Source organism: Podarcis melisellensis, assembly GCF_964234715.1.
Source record: "Podarcis melisellensis genome assembly, chromosome: 3".
Classification (NCBI taxonomy): Eukaryota; Metazoa; Chordata; class Lepidosauria; order Squamata; family Lacertidae; genus Podarcis; species Podarcis melisellensis.
In genome coordinates, this window is record NC_138530.1 from 66184577 (window position 1) to 66204260 (window position 19684).

The 19684-nt window shown below is 41.0% G+C and overlaps 1 protein-coding gene across 1 annotated transcript in view; it reads left to right on the forward strand.

Annotated features, from left to right (window-relative positions):
• Positions 1-17193: 17193 nt before the first annotated feature.
• The window catches only part of TRDN (triadin), a 167925-nt gene continuing 165434 nt past the window's right edge, over positions 17194-19684 (forward strand). The window contains exon 1 of the mRNA XM_081904766.1: positions 17194-17701. Within this exon, the coding sequence (XP_081760892.1) occupies positions 17680-17701 (22 nt within the window). The 5' untranslated portion in view covers positions 17194-17679. The remainder of the gene's footprint in view (positions 17702-19684) is intronic.

The following is a 19684-nucleotide window of genomic DNA, read 5'->3' on the forward strand; positions in this document are numbered from 1 at the left end:
TTTGGAGTCTGGAATTCAGGACAAATGCCTTGATTCCACTGGCAAACATACGGGAAGATTCTGGATACTTCCCCATCATATATTCTGGACCTAAAATCAAGATATTAGGACTGACTTGTGATGCACTGTAATGTTTAGTAATCGTTTTACTTAATACATTCAAATGTGAGTACTATTTGAATGAATAAAAAGAAAGGCTTGCCACTTCTGGGAATGCAAGGGATGAGTATTGTTAGCTTGGTGCTATTGAAAAGCTGTTTTTACATGATTATGGGTACTATTTTGCTGAAATGCATGTGTTCAAGAGGCGATTCCTGGCACTGAAAACCAGATTTGGAGGCTGAACTACTACTAGTCCTGATTCATATCAGACTTTGCAGGAAGGTTTCTTGAAATAGTGGTTACTACATATCATCTTTTGGTGACGGAAAAATCCATAACTTTAATGTAGATAATGTATAGAGCTGGAATAATATAAACTCTAAAGGGAATCTATATGGAAATGTATGACTAATAGTCAAAAGCTATTTATAGCTGCTGTTCTAGATATGAAGGATTTGCTTAACAAGATTGGCAACTGCATGTTATCTCCTGGAAACTAGTTATAGCACTGAGTTTGTTCCTAATTTCACACTGAGCCCTGAAATGCAAAATTGTGTGTGTAACCCAGTGCAAAGCTACGGTGCTGAGAAAGGGACCTGTAATTACTTTCGTTTGCTGCTTTCCTTTTTCCATTAGCTTTTATATAAGTTGATTTTGCAACAAAGATTGGAAGCGTTAGGTCATATTTACATCACAGATTTCTACTTAACTTGTTTAAGAGTCATTCATTCTCACCAGGGTAACTCAGGAACTGCAGATCTGTGAGATGGGCTGCAGCTTATAACAGAATTCTAAACACTTGCACCAAATTACAGTTTGCATTGAAAACATAGCAAATACATTTTTTGCTGCTTGGAAGCTGAAAATATCTCAAGTTATCATGGTCAACTGGAAAAAGCAAGAGATCATTTAAAAAAGAAAGAAATTCCAATTCCTGCTTCCTTATTAGTCATAAAAAATAAACTCTTTTACAGGGTGGGTTTTTTTTTTTTTTTTGAAGCAGAATAAAAATCTAGTAAGGGGCAACTTAAATATAAATGGCTGGGGAATAATTTTACTCATATTTTCAATGACCCACACGGTATGTTCTTTGAAAAGTTATTGCTATTTCTTCCAGGATAGTTCCCAGCAAGTCCAGATCCCATTCTGTTTTCAAGGCTGGGTGGGGGAGATTTTTCTGGGTGGGTTGTTCTGCAAGACAGCAAAGACTTACTGCACTTTGACTTCTTCCTTCACATTTTCACCCTCTCATTTCTATTCAATGATATTGCTGCATGCCACCCCAATCTTCACAGTGGTGCAAGGTTCCAGGGGTTCACCCAGGGGTCGTGGTTTTTTTTGGAAATGGGGCACAGCAGAGACTTTGGTGTCTTCATGATATATGGTTTATTTATACATATCTACAACCTGAGCCTACAACAGAGGTTAACAGCATCAACAATCCAAGAGGATCTTACTTCTTCCATATGTGCAGCCCTAGATTCAAGCAGCCATTAATCATTGTGCTCTGCCTGCTACTTTTCTTCTCCTGGTCACATAACTCCTAACTCTAAGCTCTAAGTTCTGGCTTTATCTTGTAACTGAGTTGAGGGAGGGCCCCCTCCCATTTACTGTCTCACACAGAGTTCATTTGATCCTTTGTAGTCTTAAGGATGCGGGTGGCACAGGACGTGGGTGGTGCTGTGATCTAAGTAACTGAGCCTCTTGGCTTGCTGATCAGAAGGTCGGTGGTTCAAATCCCCACAATGGGGTGAACTCCCGTTGCTCGGTCCCAGCTCCTGCCAACCTTAGCAGTTTGAAAACACACCCCAAGTAGATAAATAGGTACCGCTCTGGTGGCAAGGTAAACGGCGTTTCCGTGTGCTGCTCTGGTTCGACAGAAGCGGCTTAGTCATGCTGGCCACATGACCTGGAAAAACGCCGGCTCCCTTGGCCTGTAAAGTGAGATGAGCGCTGCAACTCCAGAGTCATCTGTGACTGGACTTAACTGTCAGGGGTCCTTTACCTTTACCTTTTTAGCCTTAATAGCTCATTCCCCAGGCTATTGCCTCATGCAGGAACCTTAACCTGGATTAATTAGCTGGTGATTCCAAGACAATAAGTGTCTAGTACCCAACTTAATACACATTGATCTTGCACCCAGCGTTTTAACACCCTGAGCCTTAATTAAATTCTAACACATACTGGTTCCAGGGATGTAGGCTGTCTAGCACCCACAAACTTGTAACACTATATATATCATCCAGACGAGTCAGTTGCTTCTGCCTGCTATTTGTGTGTTTTGTTTTAAGTTATATCTGTTTTCCTTTTTTGTATTGTATTGCAATACTGAAAACCTTGAAGAGATTTAATACAAAAAACAACAACAAACCCTCACATGCATGCTGGTCACAGAAGGTGGGGAAAAGAGGTGCAGTTGGAAATTCAGTGCTGATTAATACAAGGTTGAATAATTATCTTCAGAGGCTGCAAAGAGCAGTGGTGAAAATCAAAAGCTTTGTTCTCACCTTGGCATTTCCCCCCTAGAAAGCCCCTTTTCATCACTGCAGTGAAGTGGTTTCAGACTCACTTCAAAGTTGCAGGGTAACTGAGATATTCAGTGCTAACTGAACATTATCTAACCAATCGGTGATGGTGCGCATGCATTTTCACATGTAAAATGCTGATATTCATGGCTGGCCACTTGCTGGAACATGGCTGCAGCTCCCATCATCCCCCTGGACCACTGGCCATGCTAACTGACGCTAATGAGAGTTGGAGAGCCATGGTTTTTGCACCCCTATGCTATAATATATGTTTGCAATTGATATTTTGTGATTACAAAACAACAAGGATTGTTACATGTGCAGATGTTGTTCAAGAAAGTGAGGATAACCAAGACATTGATAGGTTTTTTGTGGATATCTTAAAACATAGAGCTGAAATGAAGGAATCTGGAAAGAAAGGGGTCTCTATAGCACACCCCTAGCTATCATCATTTGTTATCTACAGCAAAGACGAGTTTAAAAGCAATTTACTTTAGAATGCAGCATGAGTAGGTTAATAGGGCCCTTTGGTGGGATGCAGTCTAATTAGTATGCAAAAACTCTGCATACTGCAAAGGAGGAAGTTCAGCCTCATAAATGAAACTGAAGAATCGGGCTGGAATAATTTGGAATTGAGCTATCCAAGAAATGTCTCATGAGCTGTTTTCATGCACACACACTCTTTCCCCCCAATGTCCAAACATAGCTACATATGCAGACTACAGAATGTTATAGTATTGATGGCTGCTGTGCAAGATGTTCCATCATGTAACAAGCCCCCTTTTACCATTTAAGATTCCAAACTGCTGGGCTGAGCCTAAATGTTAAACATTCCGTAACTGTTCTTCAAAACGGTAAATTGAACTTGGGAAATATTGGTGTGTTTGCTTTTGCTACTAACAGCATTTATATGCCACTCAGTAGCAAAGCTCTCTGGAAGGCTTACAATAACAACATATGAGAATGATCATTTCAGAATTGCCTTATTTGCTTTTGGGTTTTTCAGACATCCAGACACTCTGCAATTGAGGGTTATTTTGACAATTATGAGTGCTAATTACTTAGAACAACAGCAAAGCTTATAACTCTAGATTTGTTTTTTTAAAGAAAACTGCAATTGAATAGAAGTGTTTAGGATATACACAATTCACCTGGAGCCAGGATGTAGTAAACTTATTTACTTCATTTCTTTCTCAAAACTGTATGTGTGGAGAAAGACACATAGTATGCGAGCCCATTTTAATCTCATATGCTTGTAGCAGTGAGAGAAAGAGAGAGATTAGCTTCCATTTTTCTTTTTTTGACCATAAGGCATCAGTCAGGGGGACAACTATTCACTGAGGCAAGAAGGCAAAAACGTTTTCTTTCTTGTAAAGCCCTTTGCTTTTATTGTAAAACTAGGGTGGGTGAGAGAAATGGCAGCCATGAAGCAGCAGATCTTTCCTCTTGTGCCAAGATGGGTTGTGAGAAAGGGGACACTTGCCTGCATAGGGAAAGCATTGCCTTCCTTTGTGGCCTTTTCTTGAGGAGCTGGAAACAGCATTTAAAAACGTAGAGAGGAAGATGGCTACGGCAGAGAAATCTAGGGTCTCTGCTCAGCCAGCATGGTCATCTTTCTCTAAGTCTGAGCCTTTTTAAAGAACCTAGTTTTCCCAAATGAGGGCAGGCCAGAACAGAGGCTTCTGGGGGCTTGAAATGCATGGGAAGTACATTGTTGATGCTAGATAGCCAATGCAGTTTTCTTTGCATTTAAGTATAGTGCTGCAGGCTTTCAAATGTGCTTTCTCTCTCTCTCTCTCTCTCTCTCCTTGGTTCACCTGGATCCTGCAAATCCTCTCCCCCTTTTCCCCAACCCAAGAGCATATCCAGGAAGGTACAGGCAGTGGTGGAGGTTGCAGAGAGCACTCCCAGGATCCCAGTAGAGCATTCTTTTTTTCTACCAGGGACTAGGGCTGAGACTACTAATCCCAGAATTTCTGGCTGGAAGCTGATGCTATGCTACTTTTTGTCTACTTTTTCAAGAAAGGAGTATGGGGACCTCCTGGATGTTGCCCATACATGACCTCCTAGACACCCCACCCAGTCTAGGTTCCACCCAGTTAGTCTCTACTGACTGCCTTTAAGGATTTTTTTTAAATGCACTAATTACAAACAAATGCCAACAACTGGTGTATATGAAATGCCCCAAAACATTTTGAGCATGAGAGCTTATTTGGTGATATTGTAGATAGAATGCAGAATAAGGTCAGACTCTCTGGAATCAATCTTTTGTTGTTAAGGCTCACAAGAAAATGTAGCTCTGGAAGACAACGAGAAAAAAGATTAAATCTGAGGCTGGTAGGTCTTTCTGAAGTTGGAAAGAGAGGTGATACGCTGCTATTTAAAAATAGATTTCTTTAGAAAGCCTTGGGGTAAGGGAACTTTGAGCTTCCTTTGAATTACAAAAAGGCAAATACAGACCTCCCCCCCCCACTAGCAAACAGAAAGAGGAGTTTTAAAAAAGAAATTCTGGATATTACAAATTATGGGGAAGATTTTGAACTCATTCCTCAAACTGGACTACATGGGCCTGATTTTTTTTAAATGTACGACAGGCAAACTTGCCCTAGAGGAATCTGATGATGAAGTGGCTAAATTGCAGGGCCCCACAAAGATGCACAAGATTTGGCTTGCAGCCTTGGATGAATGGTGCTTATGAGCACATGGGAGTGCTATGTTAGATGAAATTGCAGCACCCATGATTCCATACTGGGTGGAAAGTATCACTAGAGACTCCCGGCATGTTGCAGAGAAAGAGAGAGAAAAATTTGCTCTTTATTTATGTCATGCCATCCCTGACTGCCATTCAGAACCCTCTTGGCATTCAGTGTATCAGCCTGATGTTCTTTGTACCCGGCCATTGATTTTCAGTGCAGAGGTGAGTCTGAAAGCATAATACACAAACAGTTGTCTGAAACAGAAACCAAAAGCACAATACACAAACAGTTGTTAATGCTTGTGCTCCTCAGTTGGAGCCCAGTCTTACTTCAAGGAGCAAAGGGTTTCCCAGAGGGCATGGGGGATACTTAGATCAATATTGCTGGGAAGTGAATGCCTGCTAATTTCTGCCTCTTGCAGGTACAGACACCAGCAGCTAGGTCAACTGCCATGGATCCACATCAAGGGCAAGTCCCTTGTTGCTTGGCTGGTATGTGCTCTCCTATTGCCCTGATTGCAGTGGCACAGCTGACAGAGCAGCCTTGTCTCTGAGTATGCACAAAGAGATAATTGCACTTTGGGCAGCTGCAGACAAAATATCCGAGTGGCAAAGCGCAACAGCATTTTTTGCCAGAGAGAACTGGATTCTCCTAAGGAGTCTTCAACTAAACTCCATTTGCCTGCAATTTGTAGTTGGACCATCTACAGATCTAATCAGAAGACATACTGTGGTTTTAATTTAAAAATCAAGGTCCGTAATGACGGGAAAGAGATGCAAATAACTAATTCTCATTCCACTATTCTAGAGTCTCATCTTTTCTCTGAAGAGCATACGTGCTTTTCATTCAAGTATTTTATTCAGCCTTGTTTTATAACCTTAGCTAGTTTGAGAAAGTGCCCTCATGTGGTATTCATGGTATACTAAGAACAGAGTACTTAAGATTTCTGCATTTGTGGTCCAAAACAAGTGAAGACTTTAACTTTGGAGCTCTTATCATTTTTATCTGGTGTTTGGACACTGACTTAGTCTATCCATGCAAGCAGCAGAATAAAGGGAAAAATCCTGAGGTGTTAGAAAAGGCTATTCCAAATCGGACTCTAGGTAAAGGGTTAATTTTAAAATGTGCATGCAAGTAAAACTCTAGCACAGCAAGATAGAGGTGCTATCCCAGCTTGTTCCTTACTGTCAGCATTTTTCACTTTTAGGACTTTTTTTTCAAGGACATTAATAAACATGATTCTACCACTTGCAGTTTGACATGGTATAGTCCATTCTTCCACTTTAGAGCTTTACGAGCTCATTCCTACCTTTTTCTGCTGCATTTGTAGCTCAGACCACTTTTGCTTTGCCAGAAGAATGGAACTGCTGCAGGGCATTCCACAGGTGCAGACAAAAAACAAACCTCTCCAAATGATCTTTCTCATTTTCCTCATTAAGCCTTATAGTTTAAACAAATAAATTAAACATTCTGTGAAATCCTGAGGAAACAAGACACACTGAGCAAACATGCATCCAAAAAACATCTCTAGAGGTGTTCTCTAGACCAGTGTTTCCCAACCTTGGGCCTCCAGCCGTTTTTGAACTACAATTCCCATCATCCCTGACCACTGGTCTTCCTAGCTAAGGATGATGGGAGTTGTAGTCCAAAAACAGCTGGAGGCCCAAGGTTGGGAAATGCTGCGTCTAGACCAAAGTGTCCTGGACTTGCTGAAATTTGCTCAAGATCTATTCTCTTTGAAAACTAGTCGTCTCTGTCTCTGTAATTGAACTAGCTGGAGTCAGAAAGAGGCTCTCTTAGCCACTGAAGCCACCTTGGCCTTGAGCAACAGTGCTGTGTCAAGGAGTACCCCTAAAGTGTGAACCTGATCTTTCCAAAGGAATGCTCCTCCTTCCAGAGCAAGGCATCTATTTACTCTCCAGACCCAAGAGCCCACAACACACACCACCACCAACACCAACACCATTTTTGGATTCATTTCATTGACTCACATCCAGCCCATTACCATCTCCCGGGTATCATTCCTGCACTTGAACTGCCTCTCATGATTCAGATAGCTTGTGAGAGATAGTTGTTTGTCATCTTCAATACTGATTACATTGCAACTTGTGTAGGCTTGGTTGGGAATAACAGCTAACAGCATCTTAGTGCTAATTTATTTTCGTTTTCCACTGTGTTATAAAAACACAAAAAAACCTACTTGATTTGAAAGGCTTTTTTTTAAAAAAAGAAGCTCTTTTAAAGCTAAAGTGTTCATTCAAATCACTGGGTTATTTATATATTCAAAAATTATACATATAATCATTTTACTAGTGAAATCATCAACATTAATAACTTGAAAAGTAGTTTGTATGAGTTTGGTGTTTTTTCCTCTCACAAATCTGTCAAAGCATTTAGAATTCTTAAAATGTGCTTCCAGCTTAATATATTTTATGAAGTAGCAGCAGATGAATTTTCTCCATGTCATTCTGATGTTGAGCAGCAGTCTTACTTAGTGGTGGTTTTACTACTTCTGCTCCTACTGTTACTACTAATTTATTTTTTGTACCCTGCCTATCTGACCTGCTTGCCCCAGCCACTGTTGGCTGCTTCCAACAGGGTATACAAAAACACAACTACAACAACAGAACAGAACAGCACACATTAAAAGTGTCCTGATACAGGGCCACCTTCAGATGTCTACGGAAGGTTGTATAATTATTTATCTTTTTGACATCTGATAGGATGGTGTTCCACCCAGTGGGTGTGACTACCGAGAAGGCCCTCTGCCTGGAAACACTTAAATAAAGAGTCTGGAATGCTTCAAAAGGTTTAACAGATGGGGGAGGGAAACAGTGATACCTTTGCATTTAGTTGAGTTGCATTCCATGGATAATGATGGATACCTCATCACATATGTACTTGCTGTACATCAACTCACACCAGCAAAGCTATAGCTTTGTCCTTGCAGCAGTCACTGCAGGTTTGTGCATGCCAGCTGCAATTATATTTGAGCAAAGTGTCTGCCAAGGTAGCTAGTACTGGTTGTGATGGCATCCTAACCTAAGTGCCTGTTAGTACAGCTTCACTTTGGTTGAAAGGCCACTGCATGGATTTAGCAAACTCAGATGTGAGTATGCCTGATCAAGGCCTTCTCCAATTTGTATATTTTGGCATTGACTTAAAAGAAAGTATAGGTGCATGCTGGGGAATTTGGTATTGGGTATACAATTTTGCCTTGGGTAATAGCTGTTTTACTTGAAACAGTTTTTCCTGGGCTTGGTTTATTGAGAAATAGCAATGCAATAATCCCCTCTCATGATCAGAATTGTGGCAGGCAGGCAATTTTCCTGACAAAAATCTCTCCATTTGCTCTCGAAGATGCCGTGAAATTGTCTACTGAGAAGTGAGCCCCATTGAGTTCCATCAATCTTACACCCAAGTAAATGCCCCAGTTGCTGGAGGTGGTGCTAGCCTGCCTTTTAAAGATTTCCCCAATTGAGGTGGCCATGCTTTTCATAGTTTGGTTCCTCTTAGTCCTTCCAACTTGTAGTACAAACATATATGCAATAATATTCCTTATGGTGATTATCAGACAACACAATCAAACTTAATGTTTAACTATCATATGGTATGTGCAGAAGACAATACGTTTTTTGTTTTGTTACTGTGCTCATGTGCTAAGTGTCTTTAGGCAGTACATGCACTTTATAAAGAATAACAATCAACAGATCTAAGAATATTATATCTAGTAAAGAGCAAAAAGCAAAACAAAAGAACCTTCGATTTGTGACCTCATGTTGTAAGATAATGTGTTAAATACTACTGCTCACCACATGAGGGCACTTTCTAATGAAATTTTCACCATAGGAAATTGACCTAGTAAAATCACCTTGCTCCAACTTAATCAAGTTGAATAGTAACAGGAGAATGATGTCATATGAATAGGCTCATTGCCCATGTAAACCAGAAAGAACAAAGGGTAAAGGAAAATAACTAGTTCTGATAAATGAGAAGGGAAGTTGGTGTGAAGGAAGAATAGGTTAGCTGGTCAATAAAATTGAATAATTGTTCAAAGTCTATATATAAACAGTGGAAATCATAATTGGTGCTTAGCTGAGATTTTTTGAAACAGTTATTTTGTTATAATTGTTTTTATTTTCATTTTCTCATACACAAAAAAGCAATAAACACAACAATAAAGAAGAAAGAGAAGAGAGCAAAGCAAGGAAGGAAAAGAAATGAAGGCTATGAGGAGAGAGGAGAGAGTGGCAATACTTCATAACCATCATTATAGTTTAATTTTCCTCCATAAGCATGTTATCTAAGCATGGTTTTCCAAAGGAATGAAAAGGTAGTTCCTTTTCCTGTTCCTTTACCCTGCATACCCAAACCATTGATTTTCCCGTTACAAATGCTATCACAGCATCGTGGGACATGAAATGTCTGCAGTGCCTGGAGTGGTCCAGCTTTTACTGATGCCCCCCTTTCCTCCATGTCCCCTATTGCTACTACACTTCTCCTGGCCAGTGAGAGCATTGTGATACTGGAAGCATGGCCTTCACAAAGGGACTTTGTTTTTTCCTTGGTAGTGTTGTCATAGTAGTAGGTCCGTCTGGTTGCATGGCATTGAGGTGCAGTGGTACCTCGCGTTACGTACTTAATCCTTTCCGGAGGTCTGTTCATAACAGGAAACCGCTTGTAACATGAGGCGTGCTTTCACTAATGGCGCCTCCCACCGCTGCCGCGCTGCCAGAACGCGACTTCCGTTTGTATCCTGGGGCAAAGGTCGCAACAGAGGGCATCTACTTCCAGGTTAGCAAAGTGCATAACCCGCAGCATTCGTAAGGGGGACAGTACATAACACGAGGTACGGCTGTAATTCATGTTCAGTAGGTGATCCCTAGCTTGATGATCATGTGTTTTGTGGATAATGTTGTTATATAGTTGAGTAACCAGGTGGCATTGGACTACATGGTCATATCAGCGACTTGGGGTTTCTTGTTCTGTTCATGTTGGGGAGGGATAATAGAGTCATTGTCAAGGTTTCTGGCAAGCTCCCTAAGCCTTACATGGCAGCACAGTAAAGCAAAAACAGTAAAAACAGGATTGAAGGAGAAGCCGAGAGGGAAAACACAGTGACTGTAAACAGTCATGAATAAAAACACCAGTTAGTTTTGGGTGCAGATGTCCTCTGAGAGCATTATATTTGTGCATTTGGTACATCCTGTTTTGTAGCAGTTAACCTGCAATGAAATGAAAATATATGTCTCAAAAATGTCTTTACACTTTTCAAATACCTGGCCACTCTAGACATTGTCACAAAAAGCACAACCATAACCATAACGACTCTGAAACAATCTTGCCTGTGAACTTCTCCCTGAGCTCAAAGTATTGTTTCTCTGTTACACAATAGTGATACAGCCTTTATTTGTGAGATACTATGAAGCTTTTGTTCTCTTGTATTGATATTGCTACAATGTTTGTTTTTATTTTAAAACCTAACTAAAATAGGGTTGGATCTTTTAATGGATTTCTTACATTTTCAGTTTGGGTTGTCTGAAATCAAAGATTATGGGCTGTATTCAATTAAATTTTACTCAAAGTAGACACAGCTAAATTAATAAACTATGTTTGTCGTGCCCATCAATTTCAGTTGGTCTAATCTCAGTTTGCCTATTGCATACTGAATATTGATACAACTGAATGCTAATAAAATTTAATACATTGATGAATGTTGATTAAAATTTGAACTAGTTTTGCTTCAGTTATCTGATACGTAGTTAAGCAGCTTCAGATGGGTGGTGTGTGTTTTTTGGTAGAATCAGTGCTCCTTATACATGCAAGTTGGTCCTCACCAGCAAGGCAGATAGTGAGCCAACTCTGAGGCAATAGTCTACATTACCGTATTTTGCATTTGTGTGGATGTTAATGATTTTTGTAAGTACAGATGAGTAGGACAGCCTGGCTCTTCCTTACACCTTAATAGCAGTTTAGTGCTATTTTTTAATAGGGTTACTGTGACTGTAACTAAGATATAGTATTAAACTACCCTGTCTGTTGGAACACTACATGATTTTAGTTTACTGTGTCCCTAGATTAAGCTGGGTATTTTTTTTAAGGTTTTATTTGCTTCCTTCTGAAATCTTGGTATCACACTTCCAACTGGAATTTTATGGGCATGAGGAAGAGAAAAAGAAAGATTTGTTTCTTTGGACCACAATATTATAAAATGCTCAAGTGCATTAGAGAGCTGACTGTATTGGAGTGTGGTCAAGAATTTATGTTGATTGACAATCACAAGTGGTGACATATTGTTCAGGGACACTAATACATAAGCCAAACTGAATGACAGGGCCATTAAGGAACTAGCCCCTCCTTTTTCTCTCTCTTCCTCTCTTAAAATGCCCTTTATTCACTGTCCTCCTTCAGAACAGCTGCAGCTGCCTTGAGATGCTGAGGATCTGCTAATTCACGACTCCCATTCACACTCTGCAAAGACCACAACTTGCCAAATAAAATAGGCTCTCCATTCAGGGTTTTCAATACAAAAGTGAGAGTGGACTCTTGACTTTGGCAATTTCAGCTTTGACCTTGAGCACCTCACATTGTCACCTGCATCTATTTCTGAAACAAAATGACTTTAACAGATTCCCTCACCACTTAAATCCTGCTCTTTCGCCAGAGGGATGCAGATGGGTCCAAGGCCACTTTCAGGGCCTGGCCTGCCTAGTTTCAGTAGTACAAAACCACATCTTCTGCCTTCAGACTATTGACTGTTGATTTCTGGGTGCCATCCAGTAGATTAAAAGAGAGGGCTGTGTTGCTCCATAAACACAGAATTAGTTCAGTTTAATTTAAATACATATTAACTATCTTTCAGGACCAATTCCACTCAAGAAAGTAAACAAAATATAAGCATATAAAATTACAATATTACAATAACACTTCAATAATATATTGAAATACAACTCAACTTATATTTGCAAAATAATACCTTTATCAATGCTTACAATGCACTCTGTGGGCATATATCTGCTGTGAGGAACAGTTCTGTGTATTCTGAAATCGGTCATATTTCAGTGAATGAACACTGGTTGGTCATAACAAAAGTCTGTCTTTCCTGCTCTTGTAGTTCTGTCTATCTTAAAAGCATAACTTTTCTCTGAAAATATGTATATGTTTATTTAAACGTTCAGGTACCATAAGTTCTAGATCATTCCTGTGTTCTATATAACTTTGGATGGTGGTATAATTTGAAGTTACAGAAATGTGATTAGCAGGTAATGGTTATAGAAGCCGATGTGGCAAAAATGATCAGCTCTGATCACTTTAAAAATGATCAGATTACTGCACAAATAACTCCACCTAATGTAAATAGATCTTTAGTGGAGATTAAAATGAGATAACTCCATGTTCTCTCTAACTTAAGCTCCTTGCAAGGTGTGTGTGTGTGTGTGTGTGTGTGTGTGTGTGTGTGTGTGTAGCCTGGGCGATATATCAATATATCGCCCAGGACCAGTATGAGGAGCAGACCGCAATGTCAGCTTCACTCAGTGGCATATCGCTGGTGGAACAGTCACTGCTCCTGACTCCCTCTGTTAGCGACTTTCTCTTGTGAACATTGCCATCCCACTCTGCCCTAATATTGTGCAGAGGCAGAAAAAAGTTGCATCAGCGAGACACCAATACAGCTTGTCCCTCCCTCTGCATCTTTAAACTGCTTGGCTGAGAAGTGTGCGGTTGCCGCTCTCCTCAGCTGAGCAGTTAAAGGATACCCCAGCCTGGTGCTGTCTCCCGCGCAAGTGGGGGCAGCACGGGGATGGCTCAGCTGGGGATTGGGAGCCCTCCCATGCCCCAGCTGAGCCATACAAAGAAGCTGCCTTGTCCCAGCCCACTAGGCACTGGGGTGAAACTGCCTCAGCTCCATGGTGAGAGCTGTGGCAATTTCACCCGGCGCCTCGCAGGTTGAGGCCAATGCAACTTGTTTCGTCAACATTGTGGTGTAGTGTCGTATATGTTTGGCTGGTGATATACCGCAATGCTAGAAGCTGATATTGCCTTGCCTACACACACACACACACACACACACACACAAATGCTTCATTTACTTATGGTTCTACTTGCAATATACAAATACAGGATGGTGAAACCTGGAGGCATTAATTGTATCTCAGAAACTAAAGATAAGTATGTGACTAATTTTACACTATGTCAGCCCAACAGCCCACCTGAAAGTCAAATAATTTTACAAGTCTCAGACCCAAGTTGCAGTGTAATCTTGGTTTTAATAAGGAGATGGTTAAAAATGTCCATATCTTCAGGGGTGTTAAGAATTCACCCAAGGGTTGAAATGTCTGTGCTGGCAATAGCCACAGAGTTTGTCATCACCCATGCTGCATTCTGTACGTCAGTCGTAATTCAATTCCTGTACCATACTGTGACCTACAAGTGTAGGATTGTCGGGACATGAGGATTCCAGTGGTGGACAGAATATCTTTGGGATCCTGAGCCTCCCATCAGCTGTTCCTGCTCCAGGAGACCCAACTGGTAGAAAGGTTTCATCAGCTATTTAAATAATATTCCATATCTGTGATTTGCAAGAATTTAGTTTTATAGTAAGTTGCTGCTTCTGTTACTGATGCTGTCAGGCATAACACTGAGAACCAGTTCATGATGCTAGTGTAATGCAGCAGGTCATGAATGTTATTTTATCAACCCATTTACAGGAGTACTGTATTTTTAGGACTGAATTGTTAGCTGTCTTCCACCAGCCATATAATCATTCCCCTCTAGGATCCAACCTAATCTGATTCAAGGGTGGTTGAGGAATTTGGTTTTCTGAAACTCCTACACACACACACACACACACACACACACACACACACACATATAATGACCTGATGCATACCTCCTAGACTAAAACATGGAATTAGGCTATCTACCAATGTGCACACTTCTTCAGATGTTGCAAATCGGTTCGCAGCAGTTTTTAATGTATCAAAATAATGTCTTTGGATGCTTATTTTGAAACAGGGTGTTCATTTAACTGTGTACTTAAAATAAGAATTTAAATACATAATTAAATTCACATTTAAAATACATATTTAAATATGTATTTTTGCGTGGGGCTCCGTCACTCAAAATGTTGGCTGCACAGCATGAAAGGTCAGCAAGCTACACTGCTAAAAGAGGAAGTAGGGTCCTTTGCAGTGAGGGGAACGCCTGCCCAGAGTTCCATTAAGCAGTCAGGTAGTGCCAGGGATTGGGGGTGGGAGAAAGGATAGCATGGCCTTTAAAAAAAACTCCTGGGTGTTTGCCCGTTTCTTGCTCTTAGCTAGCTGATCCCCTTCCCTCTGCCTTCTTCTGTGCGTGAGTCCTCTCTCTGCCAGAAGAGAGGTGGGCGGGGGGAATGGAAGAGAGAGAGAACTCATAGCAGCCAGAGCATGTCACTATGATCTTCCTGCAAGGGTAATGATGCTGTAAGCCTGCTCTACCACGGCAGTGGCAGCAGTACTCCAACCCTCCAGCCAGGGAAACAGGTGGCATTCTCTGCTGGTGCCCCTGATATGTGCTGCAACTTACGTTATTCCAGTTGAACAGAGACTGCAATGGTGGTGGTCCTTACAGGGCTACTGAATTATTAGAGAAGTACTGTATTGGGTTGGAGGAAGCAGTTAATTCAGTTTCCAGATGATGCACTCTCATTTATGTATATGAGTTATTTTAAAGATTGACATGTCGCCCTTCAGCAAGGCAGTTAACAAAAATAAAATAAAATACAGAGAGAAAGACCTTATTTTTCGCTCCATAAGACACACCTGACCATAAGACGCACCTAGTTTTTAGAGGAGGAAAACAAGAAAAAAAATATTCTGAACAAAACAGTGGATGTATGATTTTAGTGGTTCATGCTGTGGGCACAGACATGATATGTGATTTGACGGGGAGTTTGAGGTAGCCCAATGCAAAAAGCCTGAGAATCCATGTGGATCCGTGCTTTGTAACCACATTTTTGTGCCATTGTGGCCCCACGAAACAGTGGGTGCATGGTTTTTTTGGTGCAGGCTGTATCCATGGACATGCTATGTGATCTGATAGTGAATTTGGGGTGATCTAGTGCAAAAATCCTGAAGATCCATGTGCTTTTACCTGCCCCCTCCCAGGCAGCCTCCTTTATATCTAGAGGCCTTATCTCCCTCCCAATCCCTTGCCAATCAGCTGCTCAGCAGCTTTGTTTCAACACCCCCTTCTCTCTTGTTTGCCTTTTCCTTAGCTGGAAAAGTTTTTTGCTCCTCCTTTTCTTCTAATTTCTCTCCTCATTGCTTTAATCTTCCTGTCCCCTCTCCTTGCAAGTTCACTGTCTTTACCTTCCCCCTCCCAGGCAGCCTCTCTAGTGTCCCTTATGTCCCCTCCCGATCGATTGCTGATCAGCTGCTCAGCAGCTTTGTTTCAACACTCCCTTCCTTCTTTCTAAAAAAAAGAGCACGATCTGCTTTTTGCCCCTGGGCAATTCGGCTCCAGGGACCACGCATTAGCTCCATAAGACACACAGACATTTTTGGAAGGAAAAAAGTGTGTCTTATGGAGCGAAAAATCTGGTATGTTATAGTATGTGAGATCGTGTAGTAGTAGTAGTAGTAGTAGTAGTAGTAGTAATAATAATAATAGTGATGCTGGAGCATAGGCTTCTTTTGTGTGGTCCATGGCCCAGGGTTCTTGATGGCCTGGAGGAAAGAGCTGCACCAGTCAGGAGAACTACTTATACCACATTAAAAAGAGAGAGTGCATTGACAGAAAAGAGGATGCACATTTGCACAAAAATACACATGCAATGTGTGCAAATTTAGAAATGATTGCTATTATTTAAATAGAAATATCTTCCCATGGAGTGGATAACGTGACGAACTTACCTGCATGCCTCGTCAGTCTACTGTCTAGGTGCTTACAGCTGATGGGCAACTCAAGGCCCCTGCAAGCCCTCCTTGTAGGGTTCTTTATCTTTACACTGAACTTGGATTGGACATTTGAGGGCTGCATGTTAAAAGCCCCTCAAACAGAGGACTGTTCTCTGCAAATAAGGACACATGGCCACCCTAGTGCTGCAGCAGATACTATGCCGCTGGGGTAATAATCGTATTGGGCCACCTCTGACTTCCTTGCTAGAAAGGAGATAGTGATAGAGGATCCAGCTAAAGTTTTCTAATTCTGCAAAGCTCGTATGAAGTTGCAATATAATGAATCAGCCCATTTGTACATACAGTCCAGCCTGGTCATTGACCACAGTGGCCCTTCAGAGTATCGGGACAATACCTTGCAAATTCTTATTAGCTACCTGGGATCCTTCTGTAAGCTTAAAAGCTGAACACTAGACATCCTGTATTTTAATAAGGAGTTGTATGCATCTATTAACACCCTTGAAACTCCATGTTTTTAATACAAAATACCTTAGGCATAAGTGCACTTGAATCTCAAAGAAGTCACTGCTTAATATTTTTCTGACTGCTCAAACGCTTGTTAAAATGCATACTAGAAGCTTATATGCTGTCATTCTAAATATGCAGGCTCACAGATTTAAGGATTAAGTTGCTGGAATAGATGGACTCTTGGTCACATCCAGCAGGCTTCTTCTTATGAACTAATGCAACAGCCACAACTAAAAAAGAAGCAGCAGAGGGTAAAATGTTGTGCTTTGGTGATTTTAAGTGTCAACGGGCAATTTAACAGGGTGAAATTTACCTAGGTTTGTTTTCTTCTTTAGTCATTGTGGCTGCCTTCATAGCACCCTCCCCAACCCAAATAAGGCCCGGAAAGAATGTGCTAAGAGTGTGCTAAGAATACATTTGAGCTTGGTTGGATAAGATTACAGTCAAGTCTATATTTCATATTTTGTGACCCAGACCTCAAAAGAACTGTAATAATATTTAAGAAGCTGCAGGGGCTTATAACAGTTCTTTTCAGTTCCTTTGTGCTGCTGCTGCTGCTTTGACCTGCTTTGCTGTCTTATTTGGGTCTGGACACTTACAGAAAACAAGGAAAGAGTTGGTCCCTGAACGTGGTGCCTAGGATGCCAAAAAAGCCACGCTAGAGATTTGCTGAGAGCCACGGCTATTTTTGTAAGGAGCTGATACTTTAGTCTGGGCTGCAGGCATTGCCTTGGGAAAGGGGTTAGTGTCTTGGGAGGTGGGGAGGGCTTCACTAAGAAGATAGCTCAAAAGAAGAAGAAAAGACCCCCAAAGAAAAATCAGAACTGTAGAGGACTTCCCATCCTTCAATTTGCCGTCTCCTGCAAAAGTCAGCGCTGACCCTGGTCACATCCTCTCAGCTGCCAGTATAACTTAACCTTTTTCACCAGAGTGTTCCTTGCCGTCACCATTATGACAGAGATTACAGCAGAAGGTACTGTAACAATCTTGATGTTCTAATTGCCTGGAAATAAAAAAGATTTCAGCCTTGACATTTTTTAATAGACTCAGCCTGTGAGCATGATCTCTGGCTTCTAGGGAATTGCAGTTTTTGCTGTAGGGCGAGTTTCAAGGCAAGAAGCTGCTCTTCTACGGCAGCTGGAATTTGTACTAGTTAGTAAAGCTTGATCATCATACACCTCTAAAAATAGCCTTGGTCACATAACCTCAGCAATGCTCGCTTAGGCAGAGAGCGCAGAGATTAAAGTAAGGAGAAATAAAGCATCTCAAAACGGGACGTTGCAGATATAGATACGGTATATATAACTTGTTAGCTTCTTGTTTGGTGCTCATGCTTTTTGTAGGAGCCACACACACATTTGTGAATAAGATTTATTTCTGTTTGAATTTGCCTTTCACCTGCTGAATAACTTATTTTTAAGAGACCACATTACCTTGTCTTTCCTGCTTCATAAATTCCATTTGCACCTATAAGTTGACAATGTGCCTTTCCACACATTGCCGAACATCAAAGCTGAGTTTGCCACAGAGCACACACTCTGCTTTAGTTGAGATTCCTGCATTGCAAAGGGTTGAACTAGATGACGCGCAGGGTCCCTTCCAATTCTATGCTTCCACTGGGAGATACTCTGATGAGTAGGCTCCTATATGATCACATGTTTTTAGGTTCTCTTTGCACTGCTCATAACTTTACATGTTTAGGTTAGTGATTAAAAATAACCTGTTCCATAAAATATGATGTGTGCACCTAAAAAAAAGTAGAGTGTGAAGACAAATGATGAGGTACAAATTGAATTCAGTTTGCATTTAAAGGGGAACTCGCCTTATTTGCACTTTCAGAAACAACATGCAAACTGCATTGCCAAATTCAGAAATGTGTGAATCTCAAAGAATGGCTGTGTTTCAGTTAGTATATTGTTTCTGAAATGTGCGAATAAGGTGAGTTCCCCTTTAAATGTAAACTGACACACAGCCACTTTTTGAGATCCACACATTTCTGAATTTGGCAATGCAGTTCTCTAGCCAAGTAATGTGTACCAGAATGCGTGGTGGGGTAAAGCATGCATAGCAATACATATATTAGTGAAAGCAATATACAGAAATGCTTTCTATCAGGAGAACTTGCTTTGCAAAAATGTACAGTGGTACCTCGGGTTACATATGCTTCAGGTTACATAAGCTTCAGGTTTTGTAATTTTAACTGATGTTTACTTTTTTTGTATTGTAAAGCCACTTAGAGGTTATTGCAGTTAAGTGTTACAGTGGTACCTTGGGTTACATATGCTTCAGGTTACATACGCTTCAGTTTACAGACTCCGCTAACCCAGAAATATTGCTTCGGGTTAAGAACTTTGCTTCAGGATGAGAACAGAAATCGAGCTCTGGCGGCACAGCGGCAGCAGGAGGCCCCATTAGCTAAAGTGGTGCTTCAGGTTAAGAACAGTTTTAGGTTAAGTACGGACCTCCGGAACGAATTAAATACTTAACCCGAGATATCACTGTATATGTTGGGCAAAATTGCATACATTAGGGGGAAATCACACTAAAATGCACATGGAATTTCATGAACTTTTTAAAAGAATGTGATGTGGAAATGTAGGGAGTTGAAGTGGAAAAACCTAGTGAAACCAAAATGGACAGATATGCCTATACCTAGTAAAGAGGCCCTTGTTTCTCTGTTTATCTCTTATCTGTGTTGGCTGACTTACTGCCTAGCAGTTATGGAACACTTTTACAGTGCCATCCTACTCATGTCTCCTGAGAAGTAAGTCACATTGAGTTCAATGGGATTTGCTGTCAGTTAATGTGCATAGGCTTGCAAACCTTAATTTTAAAATGTGCCTTCCAGGGCTGAACTTGACAGGACTGTCCCTCAAAACAGGAGCAATATTTCTCCATATTTAACTCAGTGCAGGATGAAGTAGATTGAGCAAAACACTGGGATCCTAACTACCGA